Source organism: Calonectris borealis, chromosome 1 (genome assembly GCF_964195595.1).
Source record: "Calonectris borealis chromosome 1, bCalBor7.hap1.2, whole genome shotgun sequence".
NCBI lineage: Eukaryota > Metazoa > Chordata > Aves > Procellariiformes > Procellariidae > Calonectris > Calonectris borealis.
This window is the reverse complement of record NC_134312.1, coordinates 109,009,023-109,030,700: the sequence shown is the minus strand read 5'-3', so window position 1 is coordinate 109,030,700 and position 21,678 is coordinate 109,009,023. Positions and strand designations below refer to the sequence as shown.

The following is a 21,678-nucleotide window of genomic DNA, read 5'->3' as shown; positions in this document are numbered from 1 at the left end:
TATTGACATGGGTAGCACAGTACTTTACTTACACGTGAGCTGGGCTTATTTGTTTTCAGTTCAAGAGGGAACTTAAAATTTCCTTTCTTTTCCGCACTCGTGTGTAAAAGAACAAGTATTTATTTATTCACAAGTAGTGTCATTAGGTATATGCAAAGGTACATATGTAAGATTTTCTTCTAAGATCAGGTGATTGGCTCTTGGATAAGTCTGGCAGATGTTTTACTAGGGCTATTGCCAGTTCATTTTTAGTGGTGTTGAGCTTTCCATGCTTTAACTTGTATATGAATGCGTACTGCATACTGAATGCATGCTGAGGCTGCCTAACTGGTGATTGCTTGGGTGCACCAGGTTTTTGTTGTGACAATAATCTGTATTAAAAAGTAGAGAGGGGAAAGAGCCAAATGGACACTATAGCATTTCTTGCTCTAAGTAACATGTAATGTCAGTAGGGCTGTGCTTTTATAATAATAGTTGGACAAAGTGTCAAAGATTTGAGATGAAGAGGGAATGCAAAGGGATAACAAGAGCTGCCTTGGTGAACTTTACTGAGAATAGGGTGAGAAATTTGAGAAATGGAAGCAAAAAAGTAATAAAAGGTCCCTGGATAAGCTGAGTCGATTTTCCTAGGAGTGGACATACTGCATCTTCTTCTCCCTGTGGCTGCATTCAAGGGGGAAAAGACTTTGAAGAGATTTCCTAAAGGCTCTCTGCTGCAGGAGCTTGTGTAGCACAGCTTTGTTGAGCTGCTCAGAATCATAAAGCCAGCTGAAGAGACTGATCACTTAGAAGTAAGTAACGAAACACCCTCCTCCTCCCCCCTGCCCTTAACTGTTGTGGAAGGAAAAGAAGGAGACCTAGACCTTATGTTTAGAAGCACTGTGAAGGATACGCTATGCAATAAACATTTCTGGGATGCGTCTGCCTCATATTTGAGTGGTTATGGTATGTTTTTCTTTCTCCTACGGTGGAAATAATTGGGGGCCGGATATAGGCAAACTGAGCATCCAGACTTCTCTCTTGAATAATACAGTGTTTATCTGCCTCTTTGCCTCACTGTGAACTCCAAGAAACTGAAGTTTGTCCTCTTGTATTTACCCAGTGAATTGGTTTGTAAATAAATGAGCTTCACAAGAATAAATGTTTCTTCATCTGTTTTGTAGTTGGAGACACAGAGGGAATGAAATTAAGTTACGTACCCAAAACATCCAGCAAGTCAGTGTCTGGATGAGGTTTGTGGGGCTCTAAGCTCCATCTCTCTCCCATATAAGTGCTTTCACAGACCTCCTCTGGATTTAGATTAGAGAATGACTCCTTGGAAAAAGCTCAGAAGATAATTTTGTGCAAAAATAATCCATGGAGATACATTCTTAGAATTATTTTCAAGTTCTTACAGCAAAATCCTTCTGTCACCAGAATGACTATTTGTTCCAAGTTTCTTTTGCCCATCCCAGCACCTCTAATTGCAGTTGAGTGACACACTTAAAAAAAGACACACGGTGGGTCTCTAACGTAACCTCTAGTTACTCTGCTTCCTAAATTCCATGTGTGTAACAGAGTTGTCAGTAATATATAACATCGATTGCTTACGTGTAAATCTGATATTCAAAGAGAGAAGGAAATAGATTAAAAACCAGTCCCAACCCTTAAAGACCAGAAACCACCCTACCTACGGAAGTCATTCAATAGGAGGAGTCATGAATTGCAGAAGCTTGAATACAGCTTTGCTTTCTGCTTCCTACTCCACATGTCACTTACTTACTTCATTAGTAGCATTCGGTTAGGTTAGAAAGCTAACATACTATAAGGAGACACTAGATTTGGCACTTGTCTGTGGATATTACGTTTTGCTTTTCTCCGTTTCCACATGCTGAATTTGTGTTTCTTCATCTGTTTGATATACTGGGTGAAATCAGGTAAGAACCATTAGCTTATTCTTTGCGATGTAGTCTCTTGGCTTTATTCAAGCATAAAAAAATGAATATTCCTTCATTTAAATTGGCCAAAAGATTAAACCTTGTGAATTATGCCTAATGGAGCAGACGATTAGTAAAGAGAATTTGATCACTTTGAGACTGAGACGTAGGTTTTAATTTTAAAGTAAATAGAACAAAGACTGATACTTTATCTCTAGCTGTACTTTGCACAGAGACATACTCAGGTATGTGCACTTTGTACCAAGTAGAGAGGTAATTGTGAAATACTTTTAACGTATTAAAGTTTATTGTTTATTGCTGACTTGATAGGTTGACAGGTTTTCAAGTTATCCTTTAAATAGCAAAATTTAGTTACAAAAAAGTCAGTGTCCAGTTAGCTTTTTCCCCTTTTCAACCACAGAAGGTACTTACAATGCTTACAAACATACACAGGAAAGTTAAAATTGTGTATTAACTGAGTTAAACTGCATATGTAACTGCCCAACACCTATCTGTATGTTCTGGCTGTACAGAAAAGTGTATGTGAGTACTCCCACAAGTGTGTACAAAGGGCAGCTGGGTATTCCTTCCGGTAATCCATCAGAAATACGAGTTTGAAAAACCTCCTCTCAATGACTCCTCGCTAAACAATTCAAAGTATTGAATCTATAAATCTATTTATAGTACTTATCTAATTCTACAGTAAAGACATCATCTTTTCCTTTTTTCTCTATTTACTTTTCAAAGAATAACTGCTGTCATTTCACAGCCATAAGTAAATGAGTTGTTTCTGTTTGACATTTGCCAGCTAGTAAATAGGTTTTGTCAGTTAAAATAATTTCCTTGTGATATATTTCTCACTTCCATGGACCGCACTGTGTCTCTGTTTTATGTCACTGTCATTCCACTGGCTTTAGACGAACTAGTTCTTATTTCTACCAATTAAATGATAAGAAATCAAAACATTTAAATGGATATGGAGGAACACTTTGACAATATCTTAGCATGAATCTTTTATATGTTAGATATGTAGGAGTGGATCGTAAGGATCAGTGAATAAACTTGGATTTAAGAACAATACTAGGCAAAAATGAAGGAGTTCCATGTTGTAGCTTTGAATCTGAATAGCAAAAATGTAATCAAGTGGCTGTTTATTATCGTTTAGCTTTGTATATAACATTTGTGTAATAGAATTTCTATTCTAGTTTTATTGTCGTATATCATTATATAAAAACTAGAGATTAAATGGGACACGTTCTATTAACATCTCAGTATCATGTCACATGTATGACATTTTACCAGGTTCTTGAATATTATTTTCATTAAATTCAAGGCAACTGCAGCTGAACAGCTCTTAATTTCAGAACTACTCCTTGGATAAGTCTCAGCAATGAAACTGAGATGCCTTCCTGTATCAGTAGTTAGTTAATAACCTTTCCAGTAATCTCAGTAAAAGTCACTTAAATTATTCAGTGTCTAAATGAGGAAAACGGTGATATTTATTTTGAAAGATAATTCTAACTTTCCCCAGACGTAATAATCGTAGCTATTGTCATACAGTGATGATAGACATGAAACTTTTGTCTGGATGATTTGAGACAGGAAGTTTCAGGCCATTTCTAACACTCTGTAACTTCAACCCTGCTCCGCTTTGGAAATATCCATTATTTTTTGTGATGCCCAGTCCAGAGGTGACTGGTCTAGTCATTGTAGATACATGGTTTGGCATAGAGGTGATAGGTCTAGTTCCCTAAGTGAATTAGTGTCTTTACCATATGAAGTGCTGTATTTCACATTGTTTAGCTTTGTTTAGATCTGCACTATAGCATCAAATAAATTTTTAAGATACCTTGTAAGCTCCCCTGCTCTTGCCCTTCACAGCTTTATAAACCGGTGAGGGCTCTCTGTCTCTCTCAGATGTGCAAATGTGGATTCGGTTCTGCCTGCTAGCCGCTTGCTGGGAAAAGGAGAAGAGCTAGAACTGCCTCTCCTATAACTCTAAAATTCTGAGAAATTCAGGTTACTTTTTTAATTATTTTTTGAGGAACTGAGTAGGCACTATTTCTCTTCCTGCTTTTGCTTTCTAGAAGTTGACTTGTTTTACAAAGTTGTTAATGACAGAAAAATTGAGAAAGGTGCCATCAAATATCACACAAAAGCCCTCTGTAAAGTAGTGTAGCCCACTAGAAATCAAGAGATGGGCCCAAATTTCTTTGGCCATAAACCAGCTAACAGCATAGCGAAGGTGAAGAGGCCATACAGAAGAACTGTGACAGGCGTCAGCGTTGTGCCCAGAATCCTGAAGTGGCTTATCCACACAACGTGACCTCAGCAGCCAAAGGATACTTTTTAAAGCATTAACTTTTGATGTTGATAAGCACACAGGGGAAAAATTAAGTCTTTTTATCTTTTGAAAATCTCTATCCTCTTGTAGATCCTGACTGATCTACAGCTTAACTCTGTATACCATAACTGTCTGAGTACAGAAATGCTAAATACTACAGTTTTTCTTCTGCCATTATGTACATTGACCTTACAGATTCTTATTTTTTCAAACCCAGAACAGGATCCTTTGTTTCTTCTTTCTTTGTTTCTTGGTAATGGTGTCCCTATGGTGATCCAAAACTAGGGAAGGGTTCTGAATCATCCCCATACTGTCGCGCAACTGTTTCTTATTGCTAGATCAAACAATAAGGCCTAAGGATTGGCAATTTTGTCACCCTGGCCAAAAAAGGAAGAAACAACCACAGCGGTCTTTCCATTTACGCAACGCACACTAGTTATGAAAAAATTTTGAGAACCTAAATTTGATGGTTAAGGAAGGGATCTTATCAACACTGGCTACTAATTTGTATTTGTTATGGAGAAAATATATTGCTCAGGAACAATTAGAAAGGCTAGTTTTGTATTTGAAGGGTTCAGAGGAGCATAGTGGTATCTGCAGAGTCGTTAGTTAAACTGTGGCTCCTCGTTGTTCAGTGCATGTTCTGGCACCTCATTCCAAAGGGCTGGAGTGAAGACAATGTAAGTTCTTCACTTTTAGTGGAAAAATGTGGAAAGAAAAGTGAAGAGGTGGTATTTCAGGTGGTCTAACTCATCAGATGACTGTCTAACATTTTCATCTTTTTCAGAGGAGGAGGAAAAATGTCCTGAATTTACAGATCTCAATATAGGCAATGCTTTATATGGAACAGAACTCCAAGTCCAGCTACTGTTATACACAAGGGAAAATACAAATTGTTCTGAGAGACTCATTGAACACAATGTTACTGCCTCTGAGTACCTTAATACCTCCAAGAAAATTGTCTTTGTTATTCACGGCTTCAGACCAACAGGATCTGCACCGGCGTGGCTAGGTGACATAAAGGAGCTTTTACTGTCTTCAGAGGATATTAATCTCATTATAGTTGATTGGAATCGTGGTGCTACAACTGTGAATTACATAAGTGCTGTTGAAAACTGCAGAAAAGTTGCAGAAATACTGAAGAACTATGTTGACCAGATGCTGGTAAGGCAGAGAGTTGAGTTGCATCTGTTTGGCATAAGTTTAAATAGCATAGTTTGAGTGTGAATGGATATTTAAAATACGTCTAAAGAGAAGCCCAGTGAACAGTATCAAATTTCTTTACCGAAGTATTTACTAACTCTGCATGCAGCTATTACTGCGTATCTTTAACTTCACCTGAGTTCTTATTTGCCTTTCACTGAAGTATGCCTGAGAGTGCATCTGATTTCTTTAGACAGCTGGAAGTTTTAGGTCTTCTGGAAAGAGTGACTTCACCAATGGGGGGTGAAGTGAGAGACATTCAAATAGTAAGCAGCATTAAAATTTTACAAGAGCATTGCACTACTCTTTTTACTATTAAACTACTATAATTAAAGATTTTAAACGAAAAAGAAATCACTAACAGAGATATAAATATTTGTTCTAAAATGATATAAACTTCTTGATTCTAGAGGGAGTTGCTGAAACAATTGTTGATGCCAGTGGTCTTAACTGGGCTTTAGATTTATTGCTTAATCAAATGAACAAAACATGTTATCATCTCATTTATGCCATTGCTAGATTTATCACTTGATTTTTCTTCCGTTCTCACCACTTATTTTCCCAGCCATTCTCAGAAATTTTGAATGCTGTGCAGTAAGAAAATATTCATGTGGAATTTGGGTAAAAAACCCAGCATTTTGAGAAAGGCTGAGGTGAAAGAAGAGAAAACCTATCAGAATCTGTCCTCTGGGACTAAATATAGTGATAACAATTTGTAATTATGACAGTAAATTTATTGTTATGGAATAGAAAAATAAAAGAGGACTATAAGAACAGTCTTCAATCCAGAGTGGGTTAAAAGGTGTATTTTGCAAATTTCTTCATGCAGATTTTTGGTTAATTGCTGGTTACAGATCTGCCTGGCAAAGCAATGACAGCAGGGCATGCTTGGGCCGATCTTGTTGTGCGAGTCATCAAAGTGATGGTGGTGGGGTATGTTGTGTCCCACAGCTACCAGTTTCATACTTGCAAGCTGTCATGAGGCCTTTGTTAATTCATTTTGAGATACATTAATATGTCCGATCCCACGTATCATCTCATTGCTCTGTAGAGATTCCAACAGGTCTGCTGATACAGTTTCAGAGATCTTCAGTATTTTTTTCTTTAAATATTGCCTGCTTTGTAGAATGGGCATCTTGAGGCTTTCCTGCAGGTGTGCATTTGGCACCATTATTCAGCAGTTCTGTGGCATAAGTCTTTGTTAATGGTTTTATGTTTTTAATTTATTTTATTGGAAGGATAAGGTAGGGGGAGAATTTTTTTTCCTAGGTCATAGTTTTGGTTCATCTTTCTTGTATCTGGTAAATGTCTTCCTCTTCCCTCCCCTGCTCCCCTTCTAACTAGTGTGACATTTTGGAAGAAATGTAACTCAAGCTTCCTTTTTACATTTTTCTAGTCAAAGAATTTCATACTTACTACACTGTTTAACTAGTACAGAATGGCAAACTGAAAAGAACTTTGTAATTTCCATTTGTTTTTAAAGTTAGAAAGTTAGAGTTATAACTTACAGTACTGACAAAAAGTGAAAACTAAATCAGTCTACTGATGTCTGTTCAGTTAACCGTGTGTGTGGTGGTGGCTTTGTTTTTTTTTTTTCCCTGATAGGTGGATGGAGCTTCTCTTGACTCTGTGTATATGATTGGAGTTAGTCTTGGGGCTCATATAGCTGGTTTTGTTGGCCAGAAGTATAATGGCAAACTTGGCAGAATTACAGGTAAGGCTTTTAATCCCAATACACGTATTCTAATGTACCTTGTATTGTTGTCATAGCTGCAAATCACATGGATGCTAGCACTGAAATTTTGACAAATGAGAACTGACTATTTAGTAACATACACGAGGAAAAATGTATCCCTGATAGAAGTTCAGAAAATTGTGAAAGTCTTCCTTCAGGACATAAATTACAGCTGAAATTTTCCAACCTGTTTATCTCTAGTCTCTCAAATGAAAATTGAGTGCTACATCCAAACAGCAGTTAAGTTAAACAATATGCTACCTGAGTTTCTGTCTAGTTGATGGAGCAAGTCAGGTCCTTCTGAAGGGAAGTTCAAAAGCTCTTGATCAGACCGCAGGAATCAGGCACAAGGATTTAGTTTCAGTTTGAGGTACCTGAACATGGTGTAGGCTTTAGTACGTTGAGCTATCTCATATAGGGAGCTTAGATCAGGTGTGCAACCTGTGTATGGGTACTGCGAATTTTACCTCATACTTGTTGCATCATCAGCATTGCCATCTGTGGGAAGTGGTGCATACAGTGAAAACTGGAGTACCGTCATTTGGGTACGTCTTTCAGGACCGGGGTTGCACGAAGTTTAGGATTAACTTTTAGATGCTAGCTCCTGGGCCAGAATCCCCAGTGCTAATTTGGGTGCACAGGCTCCAGATACTTCTTGTGGTGAAAGAGCAAAACTCACTGCAGCTAGCGTGTTGAGAAGGAAGTTGACTCAGCTAACTATCACAAAAGGTGCTAAGAGGAGTCGGGACTGTTGGATAGTGTTTAGGATTTAAGAGAGCAGCTGTTTTCAGGCTGAAAGGAGGCAGTTACCTCTCCTTGACATTCATAGCTCCAAACCCTCTCTTCGGTGTACTTAAGTAATTTTTTTCCCAAAATGTAAGAGGAGCCAGTAGCCAGCCTTAAGAAAGGGAATTAGAGATGACTCCGCTTTTCGTACAGTAATATGAAAATCAGAGCATTTTCTAAGAGTGTAATAGGCTCCAGCTCTATTCCTTTGGTTAAGAATACTCGTTTCCCCTTTACACAGTTCCCTAGAGTTTGTTGGTGTCACTGGTTGAGGACAGTCTTGATTGCAATGCTAGGTTAGCAGGTCTGTGTCCCCTCTGTGCAATAATTGGGAGCTAGTAGATCCATGTAATTTCTGAACTCAGATGCTCACAGGTAAATGGAATTATATGAAATGTTTCAATCACCTTTTTATAATTACAAATATGGATGAATAAAGGCAAAGATTGAGTAGTCCAAACACACAAGGCTCATAATTTCTTAAGTGATTGTTTCACTCTTTCTTTCAAACAAGTTGAGCCAGTGGTGCAAAGTGATGTTGGAAAAATTAGATTTTAAAAAAACAAAGAAAAAGGTATTTTCTTTTTCACTCTTTGGAGGTTTCTGAAATATAGAACTAATTAGTGGGCTAAAACAATGACATTTGTCACCTATGTATGACTATGAATGTTTATTCCTGACATTCCATGATCCTTTGTGGTACTTCGGGTCTTGGTTATCTTGATTTGAGAGAGAACCTTCCTAGAGTAGTTTTTAAAGCACATCTGCCAGTTAAATCATAATACAAATTTGGATAAGCTAAGGTCGTACACTGGCCTTGTCTCTCAATCAGTGAGAATGCAATTAGGAATCAGGTAAGTGAAGGAATATGTTTTACCGTGACAGTTGTATTTTCCATCTTTGCTGCTTTTTCTTTTTGCCTATTTGTCTATGCTTTTGTTGTCAAGAAAATACGAGCAGAGCAAACCTCAGCTAACAATTTCACTTTCCTGTGAAGAACAGAAATTACCATCTTGAAAATTATCAGGCTTCAGAGCTGCACAACAGTAATTCCCTATCCCTAAAATGAATGAGAATACACATGAGTGTATACGAGTATATGAGTGTATATGAGTGAATGAGTGTTTATGCTTCAAATACTTTGCCATCCAAATCCCCTCCTCCCTGATAAAAAGTGCTTTTTGTGGATCTCAGTTGGAATCTCATTTGTCATAGTTGAGTTTTGATTTGAGTATAAGATTTCCAAACCTCCTTCAGGTGAAAATGTGGTCGAAAACTGGTATTTCACTTAGTTGCATATAACAATTGTTTTTCTATAAGTAATTTCAACACCAACTGATAAAGTGATTGAGGCACGTTTGAAATTGTCTCCATCCAAGATGTCTCCATCTTGTGTTCTGGTGGTGAGAGTAGTTACATTGTGTGTTTTGTTTTTATGAAGTGCTTTATAGGTATAGTATTTTTTGGGGTAAAAGGACAAAATTAAGTCTTCTGATTTAATCTCTAATGCTGTTGGCTTATGATTCATCACTGGGAGTGAGCACAACTTATTAGGGAGAGAAAGAAATTCAAAGATATGGGTTGATCAGTCTTGTGGTAGAAACCCTTGCTTTGTGTAGCAAGTTGAAGAATGGAAACTTGAGAAGAATTGTGCTGGGTTTTATTTTTATTATTATCCCAGGAAAATGAAGAATCATTGATGAATAATGCTCAAATGTCACTCTTGTATATATCTGTAGAAACATGCCCCAGGATTGTAATGCTAGTGTTACTTTCACTTAGGTCTTGATCCAGCGGGCCCTTCGTTCACTCGAGAACCACCAGAGCGGAGACTGGATCGTACTGATGCACAATTTGTTGATGTAATCCATTCAGATACTGATGGTAATGACATAGCCTTAACTTTCCTATTTCAACTTGAGGAAAGGCAGGAAAGTGAAAGAGAAGGGATAAGCTATTTCAGTAACATCCAAATAGCATTGCAGAAGTATATTTTGTGTTATCAGGTGGATTTCTGTGCTGTTGCTTTCTAACAATATCTATACTTTTGAAATCATATTTTATATCATTATGCCTATTCATCAAGAAATTGAAACTCAACTTTGCTAATGACTTAAGCAATGATGGGCTGTTTTGTTCAGTTCTGACATGAGTAGCCATGTTATTGAGTGAATGAAGTTTCATGACTGAACCTGAAAATACTGAATTAACTTTTATGTCCAGCAGCTAACTGAAAGCATATGTAGATAACCATATAGTCATGAGTCTATTTAATGTCATGCAAAAGTAGAGATTACACCACTGTCATTTATGTCTTGTTTGTTATAATATATTCCTTCTGAATACAAAAAAAAGAAGTCTGCACATTGAATAAAGAGTGCCTATTGCATTAATTTATGATACTGCTATTTGGAAAATAGTTTAGCATAAACATCCTTTTGCTGTGCTAGTGTGTATGAACATAGAGGTTGTAAGCATGTGATTATCACTAAATTAAAGTCCCTTCTGAGACAGTCTCAGCTGTATCACATTACTACACTGTTCAGATACATTGCTTAAAATTCTAAATCACATTACTAGGTTAAAATGAAGAATGTTGTAAAGTCTGCTTCACCCACACTATAATCTGTTTTTTTTTTTTCTGAAACTGTAAGTAAACCTTTCAAACCTACCACACTTGTCCCATTCTTTGTGTAGTTCATATGAGTTTCTTTTATAATACTAATAATTAAGCATTTTATTATACAAATTTATATGTGAAGCTGTAAAATACCATTTTTTGTAATGCTCTAATTATGTGAATAAAGATAATGTGTGGTAAAAGGAAGGTAGGTCAGATTAAGCTAAATGTTACTCATGGCCTTTTATGGGATAGATACAGATTTTTCTACTTTGATATACTGCTTATATTAGTGTAGCTCAGAATCCAATGTCGTGCAAAAAATGGAAAATCTTACTCTAATGAAAATGACATTGGGAAAGAATTTTGGTTGCTGGAGAGAATGTGAATTTCATAAATTTCTTCATGCAAATAATGTCTCAGCTACAGCACTAAATAGTTGCTTCTGTTCTATCCATTTTCTTTTGTGGTAGTAGGAATCTTACCCAAATTTGTATACATTTGTGTACAGCATTTTACATGTGTATAACTTTCTTAAAAAGAAAAAACCCCATGGGTTTTAACTCATGAGTTCCATTTACAGAACAAAAGAACAGTAAATTTGCAAAAAAATTCCTTTAAGACCTTCATGTTATTTTGTAATGCTAAATGTAATGCTAAATGTAATGCTAAATAATTCACTGCATAATTCTGTTTATGGTTTTTTGATTCATGATGTTTTTACTTTAGCCCTAGGTTTCAAGAAACCTTTAGGAACCATTGATTTCTATCCAAATGGAGGAATGGATCAGCCTGGTTGTCCACAAACAGTATTCAGTGGTAAATAAAAATGTGTTCAATTAATGAGAAAAGAGTTTGAAATCAAACCAAAAAAAGCTTAAACTGAATTCAATGGATACTGCACATGTTTGGTAGTATGGGGGCTGAGGGCATTGTATTCTTCCTTTTCCATTCGCACTCAGCAAATGAGAAATAACAAAGGCATTTGACATCATTTTTTTTTTAAGAAAGATCTTCCTATAAGCATACACATTCCATCATACCATTATTATTGGTATGATGGAATTATATTATTATATCATATATATAATCTGTATATAGTGATCATTATTTTTCTGTGTTTATATATGGCTAGGCATGGGGGAAGATGTTTGTGTCCAAGTGGTTTGGACAGGATCACTTGCATATGACATGGAAGGCAAGGCTTTCAAGTCTTCGCTGTGTCTTAGGTTCCTCCTGGTCGGCAATGATGTACTAGGTTTTGGACAGATCTTTTAAGCTCTAGGATGAAAACAGTTTAACGACGTGATCTTTTGCTGCAGAATTTTGCTTATTTCAACCTCCATAAATCTTAGGCAAGGTTGCTGCCCATTTTTTTGTTTACTCTTTTTGGATACGTTTATGACTGTCTATGTTTCTATTACTAATCTGCACAGTGCTGCTACGAATTAGAGCTGCTGCAAAAGCATAGGGCTTCCACTTGTGTGTCTGTGAGTATGGGAGAATCCCTTAAGACTTAGGATCATCTTCATCTGTACAATTCTCATCGTTCGCTTTGCTAGGAGAGGAAGGAATTTATTACCCCAAAAAACTAGAGAGAAAAATCTCTGAAGTGTTCCTCGCAGCAGTTTTTTTGCCAAAATGTTCTGCACGGGATGCAACAAGGCAAATTTTAACTCAGACTCATGCTTTATAACAATAATTCTGTAAATTTGATAGGGCTTAGTAGACTATTTCTTGCATATTAAACCCTGTAGGCTTTTCTCTGTACCTGTAATATTCAAAACACTCTTCAATTTCTTCTTCTTGTGTGTGTGCATCCATTTTTTACACTTGGTGGTCAACTAACCAGAGAATAAAAGCATGGCTAACTAAGAATGACTGAGGTAAATGGGATTACTTTGGTAACACCTTTTCTTTCACGAAGAAAAATGATTACATATTCTTGGTATATTTCGTTTTTTCTTTCCTGAAGGACTTCAGTATTTTAAGTGTGACCATCAAAGATCTGTCTTCCTCTTCTTATCATCTTTGAAAAGAAGGTGCAACATAATAACGTATCCTTGTGACTCTTACTTGGATTACAAGAGAGGAAAATGTCTTGATTGTGAAGCTTTCCAGCCAATGTCCTGTCCAGTACTGGGTAAGAGTTATGATATCTGCTCTGGGCTGGGTTAGATTTTCCGGGAAATCCAGACTAGCTCTTTCTGGGGCTACTCCAGAGAGATTGTAGAGATTGATCGCGTGCAGAGCTGCATACTCTTTAAAGTAGTTTAAAGTTTATGGCTTTGTCTGCTTTATAGTTATCTCTGTTAGAAACAGGTGCTGAATGTTCCTAATCTTTGATTATTATGCTTTCCAGTCTGAAATGGATTCAGAGTGTATTTCCTTTCTACAGAGAAACTGCTTCTACTTAGTGGATCACTTTAGGCACACATAGTGTGTTATCTTCCCTAGAGTACCTGTGGTTTTTATTTAAAAATGATAACGTTTCTAGCAACTTCATGGTTTCACTGGCTCTTCTTTTGGAATCAAGCTTTTATCATCTGCAGGGTTTTTTAGTTGCTTGGGGTTTTATTGCTTTTAGAGAGGATCTGGGGACAGCTTGAAAACAGCTACAGTAGTGTGAGCATTTCCTAGTTAGCAGGGTTTTCTTAAGAATGAAAAAAAAATGTTTAAATAGAAATTAACTTTCAATTCATACCTTGTCTTCTTTACATCCTTCTATTAAGATGTACACCCTACGTATATTACTTAGATCAGGTTTGAAGAAAAAGCATAGACAGACAGACCTGTATACTATTTTATAATAAAATCCAACATAGCGGGACCTTATAGTAGGGCAGAAAGGCTTGAGGACTTCCCTGGCATGGCTGTTAGCCATGCCTGATGCACTTATGCCGAATGCCCGAGCTAGAGGTGGAGAAATATTTGACCAGTCAGCTGCCACCTTTTTTTTTTCAATAACCGTACAACCTCTGAGGAAATGACAGGCAGCTGAATCTGGGAACTGGGAGGAGAAACAGCATCCTTCTGTTGCAAGCTTTCCTGCTTGCTGCCTTGCAGTGTCACCTCTGCAGCCTGGAACTAGCCCTCGTTGTCCAGGCTAGGTAAAGAAATCAAGAGGGAGAGAACAGGATCAGCCACTTTAGAAACAAGGATTGTTATCAAGCCTCAAAGACAATAAGCATAGAATTGCATACAACAAAAGTGCTTTCTACATTACATCCAAGAGTTTAGGAGGTTTAAAGAGTATCTAACATTTTATTAAATAATATCCACAATTATAGACTAGAGGGTTTAAAAATACTTACTTTAATGATTCAAAAAAGAAAGAAAAAAATTTTACCTAATGTGAAGCTGTTCTGTAACTGTTCTCTGCAAATAAGTGGGCTACTTTCTTGGGTTTGTTTTTATTACCTCTGCGGCAGTTTATAAGCAGTATTGTTGGAGTTAGTACTCTAGACTAAATAGATTCCAACATTATGACAATTTTAGTAATACTAAGGTATTAGAAGAATTAAACACTTGCATACTACATTCTATTTTATTCAGGGGATTCTTGCATTTTCCAACTCAATTTACTTTCTCAGAGAATGTTTAAGAAAATTAGAGCCAAGTCTATCACTTTGCGTGAGTTTCTTTTACATAATTGTAAGTGTATGCGTATGTGTAAGGATTTTGCTAAATGTCTGGAATTAAATATTTAAACTTTGGATTTTAGGTTATTATGCTGATAGATGGAAAAAACTGTTAATCCCAAATAGTTCACCAACGAAAGCTTATTTTGATACCTCGGACCAAGACCCATTCTGCAGTGAGTGGCTGAATACATATATAACAAACTCTTTATGAAATGTTATGGCTGTTATTTGTTAGCTGATCTGGAGCGAAAGCATGTTAGAAGTAGAAAGTTATTGTTAGCTGCTGTGTAAAATGGTGTAATAAACAATGAGCTAAGTGTCAGTTTGCAGACTGGAGGAAGAAGAAGAATGATTGTGGCAGAAGAGTAAGTAATACGTGAACTGAGAAAGAAATGTGTCTTTAAAAGTAATGAGATGGACTGCCAAGAGGAAGAAGTAAGCTAGAAAATGAGAATCGAGTGACAGGGAAAAAGCTGGACTGAGAGAACCTGCTTAGAGGGGATCATTGCTGCCGTTGTCAGAGAGCAAAAGTGGGAAACGAGACTGCCCTGGCTGGGGGATGGAAAAGAGACACCTCTATGTTCCACCCCAGGAGGGGGCACGCTACAGTGAACTACAGCTACTCCAGCTTTTAAAAGTCCATGTCTCCCTAGGAGTAAAACAGCGGAGGGAAAACTTAGCTGACTGTTTCAGGTTTATGCTATATGGGAATGAAGTCTCATGGCATGGGCTTTAGCTGCAACAGTTTGGTTATTTACCTATCCATGTAGAGGTCCAGTTTAGATTATCATCCAATTTCTGTTTTTGTTAACAGACTTTGCCACCATAAGCAAATGTTAGCACACTCTTCTAATTGCTTATGTTTCAGGTTCCTTGATTTGGAGTGTGGGGATAAGCTTACAGGGAATTCAAGTGAAATCGAGTTTTCCCATTAGCTTTTTTTACCATCTTGGCAAGTTTTGTGACCAGGGACTGAATGTCTCTTGTTATAGTGGTAATCATGCTTACTTACATGACTGTTTCTTCCAAAGGGCCAAGGAAAGGTTAAAAAAAATGTGATGGATTTTACATAAAATAACTCCTATTCCCAGTAGTCTTTCAGCTCAGCCCAAACCTGCTGCCACTGTTCTCCCCTGCTCCTGTCTGCTTGGGCATTGCTCTTCCATGCTGTCAAGGCTGCACAGGCTGCTAGGTCTGTCTCCTCATTCATTCTTCCCGAAGAGAATTACGGCTTTGCTTTTGCTCTCACACTATTAAAATCTGGGCATTTATCAAAAATCCAAGCAGGCAGAATCCTGATGATGGAAAGAGTACATTGCAGAAGGGAAAGATTATATTTACTGTTGTGGGACGGGCGGTAGAAGAGAGAAAAGAGGGAGAGAAATATTACCAAACATAGGAGGAGGCACATGGAGAGGAATAAGAAACATTGTAATGACAGCATAAATTTAAGGGAAAATATGCAAAGTCAAGAAGAAAAATGAGTCTACTAAACCAGTCTGAAAAAGAGGGTATTTATTAACTAAAACCTTATTTTAATTATTAGATATTTGAAAACATGAGGACAAAGAAATAAACAAGAAACTGTAAACCTGAGCAGGACAAGTTTTTCACAGGAGGTGAGGCTTGGCCTTTTAGGAGAAAACGTTAAAAAGCAACAAGCAAAAAGCCATAGCACGGTTACAATACTGGTGATGGTTACAGAGGTGCAGCAGAAGGCCAGGTCAGTGTTTCCGAGGGCACAGCGGAGGAGGTCAGAGCAGGGAGGATGCCAGCCCCAGGTACCCAGCCTGTTTTCCTGAGGCCGTGGGCCCTCCAGGGGAGGGGGAGAAGGGGCTGGAATGTGGGAAGGCAGTCAGATCCCCCTCCTCTTCCTCAGTCTTCCCCATGCAGTTTTTCTAGTATCCACACAGAGGTTTTGGCAGGTTGACTTCTCTGAGGGAAGGGTGCTTGGAGGACCTGTACTGCTGCACCTGCTCAGGCTGGGCGAGCAAGGCGTAGGAATAATGTCTCTCTTCAGCTTTTACCACCTGATTAATCTGCTCACCTAGCTAACTGCCCACTTTGCCTGTACATAAAGCTTGTGCCAATGCTGTTCCTCCCCTCTCCCGGCCAATGTACCTCAGCTGTTTTCTGGACGTGTCACTTTTGGGGGTAACGTGATAGTCTTGCTACGCTAATAGCTCAAATATCCCCTTTTTGCAGAGCTTGCCAAAACCTGAAGGTGCTAGTGAGGGCTTGATTTTGCATTTTTTCCTTAGGCAGGTCAAACTCTTCATGCTAATTCTGATGGTAGCTTTCTGATGCAAATCCTTTCCATGTAAGAACTAGAGGAAATGATACACTAATTGCACAGAACTCCAAGTAGCCATTTGGTAGAAGCTAATTTTTGTCAGTAGCCGCCTTATTCTGCTTTGAGCTGGTAACTTAGAAGTAGAGTCACTATTCCTATCATCAACCAGTGAATACTTCGAACAGGGTGATAATAACAACTGCATCCTGTTGAGATCATTCTTTGAATCTTATTATTTCCTATTTGTTTTTGCAGTGTATAACTACTTGCTGGATATTACTACCTGGAATAAGAGCATTAGGAGAGGTTTCATTAAAGTTAAAATAACAGATTATGCTGGAAACACAGTAGAATCAGAGATGAATAGGTATGTTGTGCTTTGTCTCTAAATCTTTTTAATCACTTTATAGGACTAATTTTCTGAGTTTCCTAAGCCTTTTAACTTGTTAACTTGTAAGTCAAAAAAGTATCATAAGGTTGTTAAGACTTGGCCACAGCTCCTTTTCCTGGATATGGCTCAGTGTCGGAGGCAATGCTCCTCACACTGAAATGATCCTCTCTCCATTTATGAGCTAGCCCAGGTCCTTGCATGGTTTGAATCCAGTTCTAGGTGTCCTTGTTCTGAACGCTCAAAGTTGATAAATCTTACAAGATTTCTGATCTTAATAATAATGCTTAGTAATACTGAATATTACTCTGTTAACAAAACCCTGACTAGAAATAATATTTTTCTTTAGTGAAGCTTCAACATTTCAGCAATATAAAAGAGTCAAAATACTAACTGGATTTTACCAAGATGTTGACAAAATATCGAAAATTTCCTTGATCTTTTCTACGAAGACTTTAATAGGCCCAAAACACAAGCTTAGGATTCTCCAGATGAGGCTGAAATCTCTTAATAATCCAGAAAGGTAAGTGTTTGTCGCGTATCAAAGTTGTGTATCAACTAAACTGCTCAGGATGTATATTTCCCTCTATTGATTTTTTTAATCGCATATTCCTGAATGCATGAATATCCTTCTCATTCTACCTAGGATCAAATTTATCATGTAGAAGAGCTGCTCTGTACATGAACATTTAGTGCACAGCACCCTCAGTTTGCATCTCTCGTACACGTAGAAGTCAACAAGCGTGCTGCTTGTTACAGCAGGCTGCTGCTGCTGGCTGGTCACAGCGGGTTTTCAGGGACCACTTATGTAGACCAGCCGGACTTAGACCTGCACGGTTAAGTTCTCTTCCGGAAAACAAATTTTATTAAGCACTTTTCTGATTTTAATCATGTGTCTATACACAGCTTTTCACACTCGGGTACGAAATGGAGCACTTCAGCTACTTGTGTGACTGGAATAGGTTTTTGGTCTTCTTGCTGATGGTAAAGACCTTCCAAGACCAACACACAGTTTATGCTTGCCTACACTTAGAATGAAATCATCTGCATTTTTTGATATTTAAATGTCTTTAATTATTTCTGGTTTTAAATACTTGGGCAGTATCGCCGTATGTTCATTTTTTAGATCTTTAGAGTTACTTGTATGGTAGCATTAGTAATTAAATTTTACGTTTGCATCTTGTGAGAATAACATATTACATGGAATAGGTAAGTAGCAAGAGTACTTTATTTTAGATTTATTATGTTAATTTGCTTAATATGAATGTCAGATTCAACAAAGTCAGAATCTAAAATAAAAACTAATAATGGTTATCAAATAAGTAATGAGTGGAAATAGTATTACAATATGAGTAAGTCTTAAGTAAGTATATTTTGTTAACTTGAGAAATAATATTTAAGGCTTTCTGATTTGGTATATAATAATAGTCTAGCAGCAATTGGGTAGGATACTTCATAAAAATTATGAAACCTTGTTAAATTAATCTGCTATTTCATATTTACTGAGAAGGAGGAGACAGGTGGGAGAGACTTAGAAAGAAACGGAACAGTAACCAAAATATTACCCCAAAATGTGTATACATTAGACTTTATTAACTTGTTGAAGGCCATAAGTCTCACGTTCTCAGGTGAACTGGCATGATTTCATTTAAGAGCATTTGGTGATGAGAGATATTCAAAGCTCTAAATCATATTGCAATTTTTTTCTCAACCCAACGGTGATAAATCAGAAGATACATTTCATGCAAACCTATCAGCATTCAGGACTATTTCAGATAATGATCTAGCAAATAAGGAAGACATTCAGTGAACACCCCTTACTGGTTTTGAGTTTTCATTCTTGTTACCTGACTCTTGTTAGTTTTGAAGTAAGATGCACTTGATTTTCTGTAATACAGTATCCGCTAAAGTCCTTCACACGGAGCCTCATCAGATGGCAGTCATATAGGCACATTAGATACTTTTAGATAGCAATGGAAAATAGTGTACTGAATCAGCATGTAAAAGTAATTTAAATGCAGATGTTACAACACTATTGGTTGGTATAATTACATAATTGCTCATTGTAATTATAACTACCTATATTTACCTTATTTAGTTACATATAATTACAACAATTACTTGAATACAGGATAATCAACTAGAAACTACATTAAAAATATTTAAATTATTCATATAAGAAAGTAGTAGGTAAAAAACAGGGGACAGGTGCAGGGATAAAAGACAATAGGAGTCTCAGTCTCCCCAGATCTGGGTTAATAGCAGACAATGGGAGTTTGGGAATGTCACTGACAATTGTCTACTGGGCTGGTCCATTATTTAGACAGATGGTGTGTGAATGTGGGAATGCTAAAAGGGACATATAATTTTCAAACTCTTCTTCTGGCCTCTGAGATAATGATTCTGGCCTCATTCCTGCTCATCCGTAAAAACAGACAGCTTTCCTAACTTATGTGTGTCCAGGTGTCAGTTCTCCCAAAAAGCTTTTGAACCTGTCAGTCAATTCAAACTCAATTGATGGGGAAGGTGAATGTCTCAAAGATACTTAGCCCAGCCACCTTTGTTTTTTTTTACAAAAACAAGAACAGGAGTAATAAAAAAGACGACCTCTACTGAGCAAGAGAATGTGGCATGCCCTTGCTTTTTAGTAGACAGCAGAGAAGCCACATGGGGTGAGGGATTATGAAAGCCTCACCTAACAAAAAAATTATGTGTGTTTTGCTTCTTGGCAGTGAACTGGAGAACCTGCTCCTCGCTCAGGGCTACTCTCCTATAAGGCATTCCTGGTACTCAATAATCACAAGCTTAGATGGATTGCAGTTCAAATGAGATACAATATGTTGGAAACTATACATTTTTATTTCTAGTATTCGTCATCATGGTTTGTCTAAGTATTATGTCCCCTGTGGTTAGATAGAGCCCTTCCCAGGAGACGATTGCTGTTGGAGAACTGGCTGTGCTAACACATTGTCCTGCTGTGTTGCAAATACTGTTGCAAATGTGCTAAAATACAGCATTGTACTGTTACGTGAGATATCGAAAGTCAAGTCAGGAAATGGATGCATGTAGTAGTCTTACATTGTTCTGGTGGGAAGTTTGACCTGTGAATTCTTTCACAGTCTTTTATAAGGACTTTTGAAATGCTGGCAATTTCTGTGCTTTTATGTCCTTTTTTCTCCCTCTACAAAAATAATATAAACCATGAAATTCAAATCAAAACAAATTGTGGATGATGACTGGATGAACTTCTATGCTTTGCGTTATACAGAATACCAGAATTTGTCTTGATCTTCTTAGTCATAAAATCTACTATCTTAGTTTTGTGGGGTCCTTAAAGGGCCTCAAATTGTTACACAGGAATCTGACAGTCCTTTCACATGCAGACAGGTGGAGGAGCCTTGACTGGTTGGAAATCTCGCACTAATGGGCAACAACAGAAGTGGATGTTCTTTCTCAGGCTTTGTCTTTTAGCTGGTTCCCTGTACGCTACATCCCAGTCCGAGGTTGATTGTGTTGTATAGCCACATCTGAGAGTTCAGAGCAATATAGAAGATAATTTTAAATAAAAGAATTATCATAATTTGCAAGCCCTTAGAGGTGCCATCAGAGGATGTGCTAGTCATTTGCCTGTTCAAACCAGCTCTCACTGTCTATCTATAGTAGCGCATGAAGGGCAGAGCTATGACCTGCCTCTGCCTTAAAAGGCAGAGCATGTATGTTGACCTCAAAAAGTCAGATTTTGTGTGTGTGTGACTCCCTTTGTGACCTCTGTATGTGTTTGTGTAGGATTATGCAGTTTTGAGTTTTCTAGGTGTTTAGATGACAAATTACTCTCTTGCATTAAACTTTCTTACGCATGCTGTGATTGCAACTGAAAGACTTAGAAGATATTATGATGTAGTCTTCTACTTTCCTCTGTGGAATGAAAGCAGAGAAACTTTCATACCTAGGGAACTCAAAATAAATTATTCAGGCCCAGTGTTAACAGGAACGGGCTGTTCTTGGACCATTATTCTAAAGAATTAATTTGAATGCAGATGAATAGCTTTAATGGATGAAGTATTGCCTTTCATATTTCATACTAATGTGATACACTTATCACTCCTGCCACTTTGCACCATCCAGCTGATGTCCTGGTTGTTGTTCACAGTCTGGCAAAACTACTCTAGTGATGCGTAAAATAGGGTGTAAACTTAGACAAGACGACATTTCTTCTTTTCCTGAGTGCCATCTCTGAGAGGTGGTAAATACTGGAGGTTTAATAATTTAAATACTGAAATATTTTTCCACTAATGTTAACTTTTTCTGTTGTGCACATTTTTTTCTTTTTCTACTTTTGTAGGTTGCAACTGTGCAGATATGATTTTGTACTGATGGAGAACACTGAACTGACCTTCAAACCTATCCCTTGCCCAGAGAGGGGTACATGAAGAGAGAGCTTCTACTAACTTAATTTCTCTCACAGAGTGACATTTTGATTCTTCCTCAGGATAAAGACTGCAATGAGAAAGGAAATGAGATAAGCTAGATTTATTTTCAAGAGTCTACCTGGTAATATGCATTACTTGCTTTGAGTGCCTTAGGGTGTAATTAATTGAAAAGTTCAGATATCTATGTATTTGGGAAATTTGAATAAAGTAAATGTATCATGGTAGAGAACATGCAATGGTCTCTTTGTTATTATCTGTTAGCAATGAAGCAACTACTGAATTAAATATGAGTTGTCTGCATAATCCTGGCACGTTATTT

At 37.4% G+C, this 21,678-nt stretch overlaps 1 protein-coding gene across 1 annotated transcript; it reads left to right on the top strand.

Moving 5' to 3' along the window:
• Nucleotides 1–1,745: 1,745 nt before the first annotated feature.
• Nucleotides 1,746–21,593, top strand: LIPI (lipase I). The gene is made up of 10 exons (XM_075173633.1): nt 1,746–1,916; nt 5,048–5,424; nt 7,069–7,177; nt 9,767–9,868; nt 11,334–11,423; nt 12,580–12,747; nt 14,329–14,421; nt 16,797–16,908; nt 17,279–17,452; nt 21,272–21,593. Exons 1-10 carry the CDS (start codon nt 1,868–1,870, stop codon nt 21,357–21,359), a joined length of 1,362 nt encoding a protein of 453 aa, XP_075029734.1. The 5' UTR covers nt 1,746–1,867; the 3' UTR covers nt 21,360–21,593.
• Nucleotides 21,594–21,678: the final 85 nt, after the last annotated feature.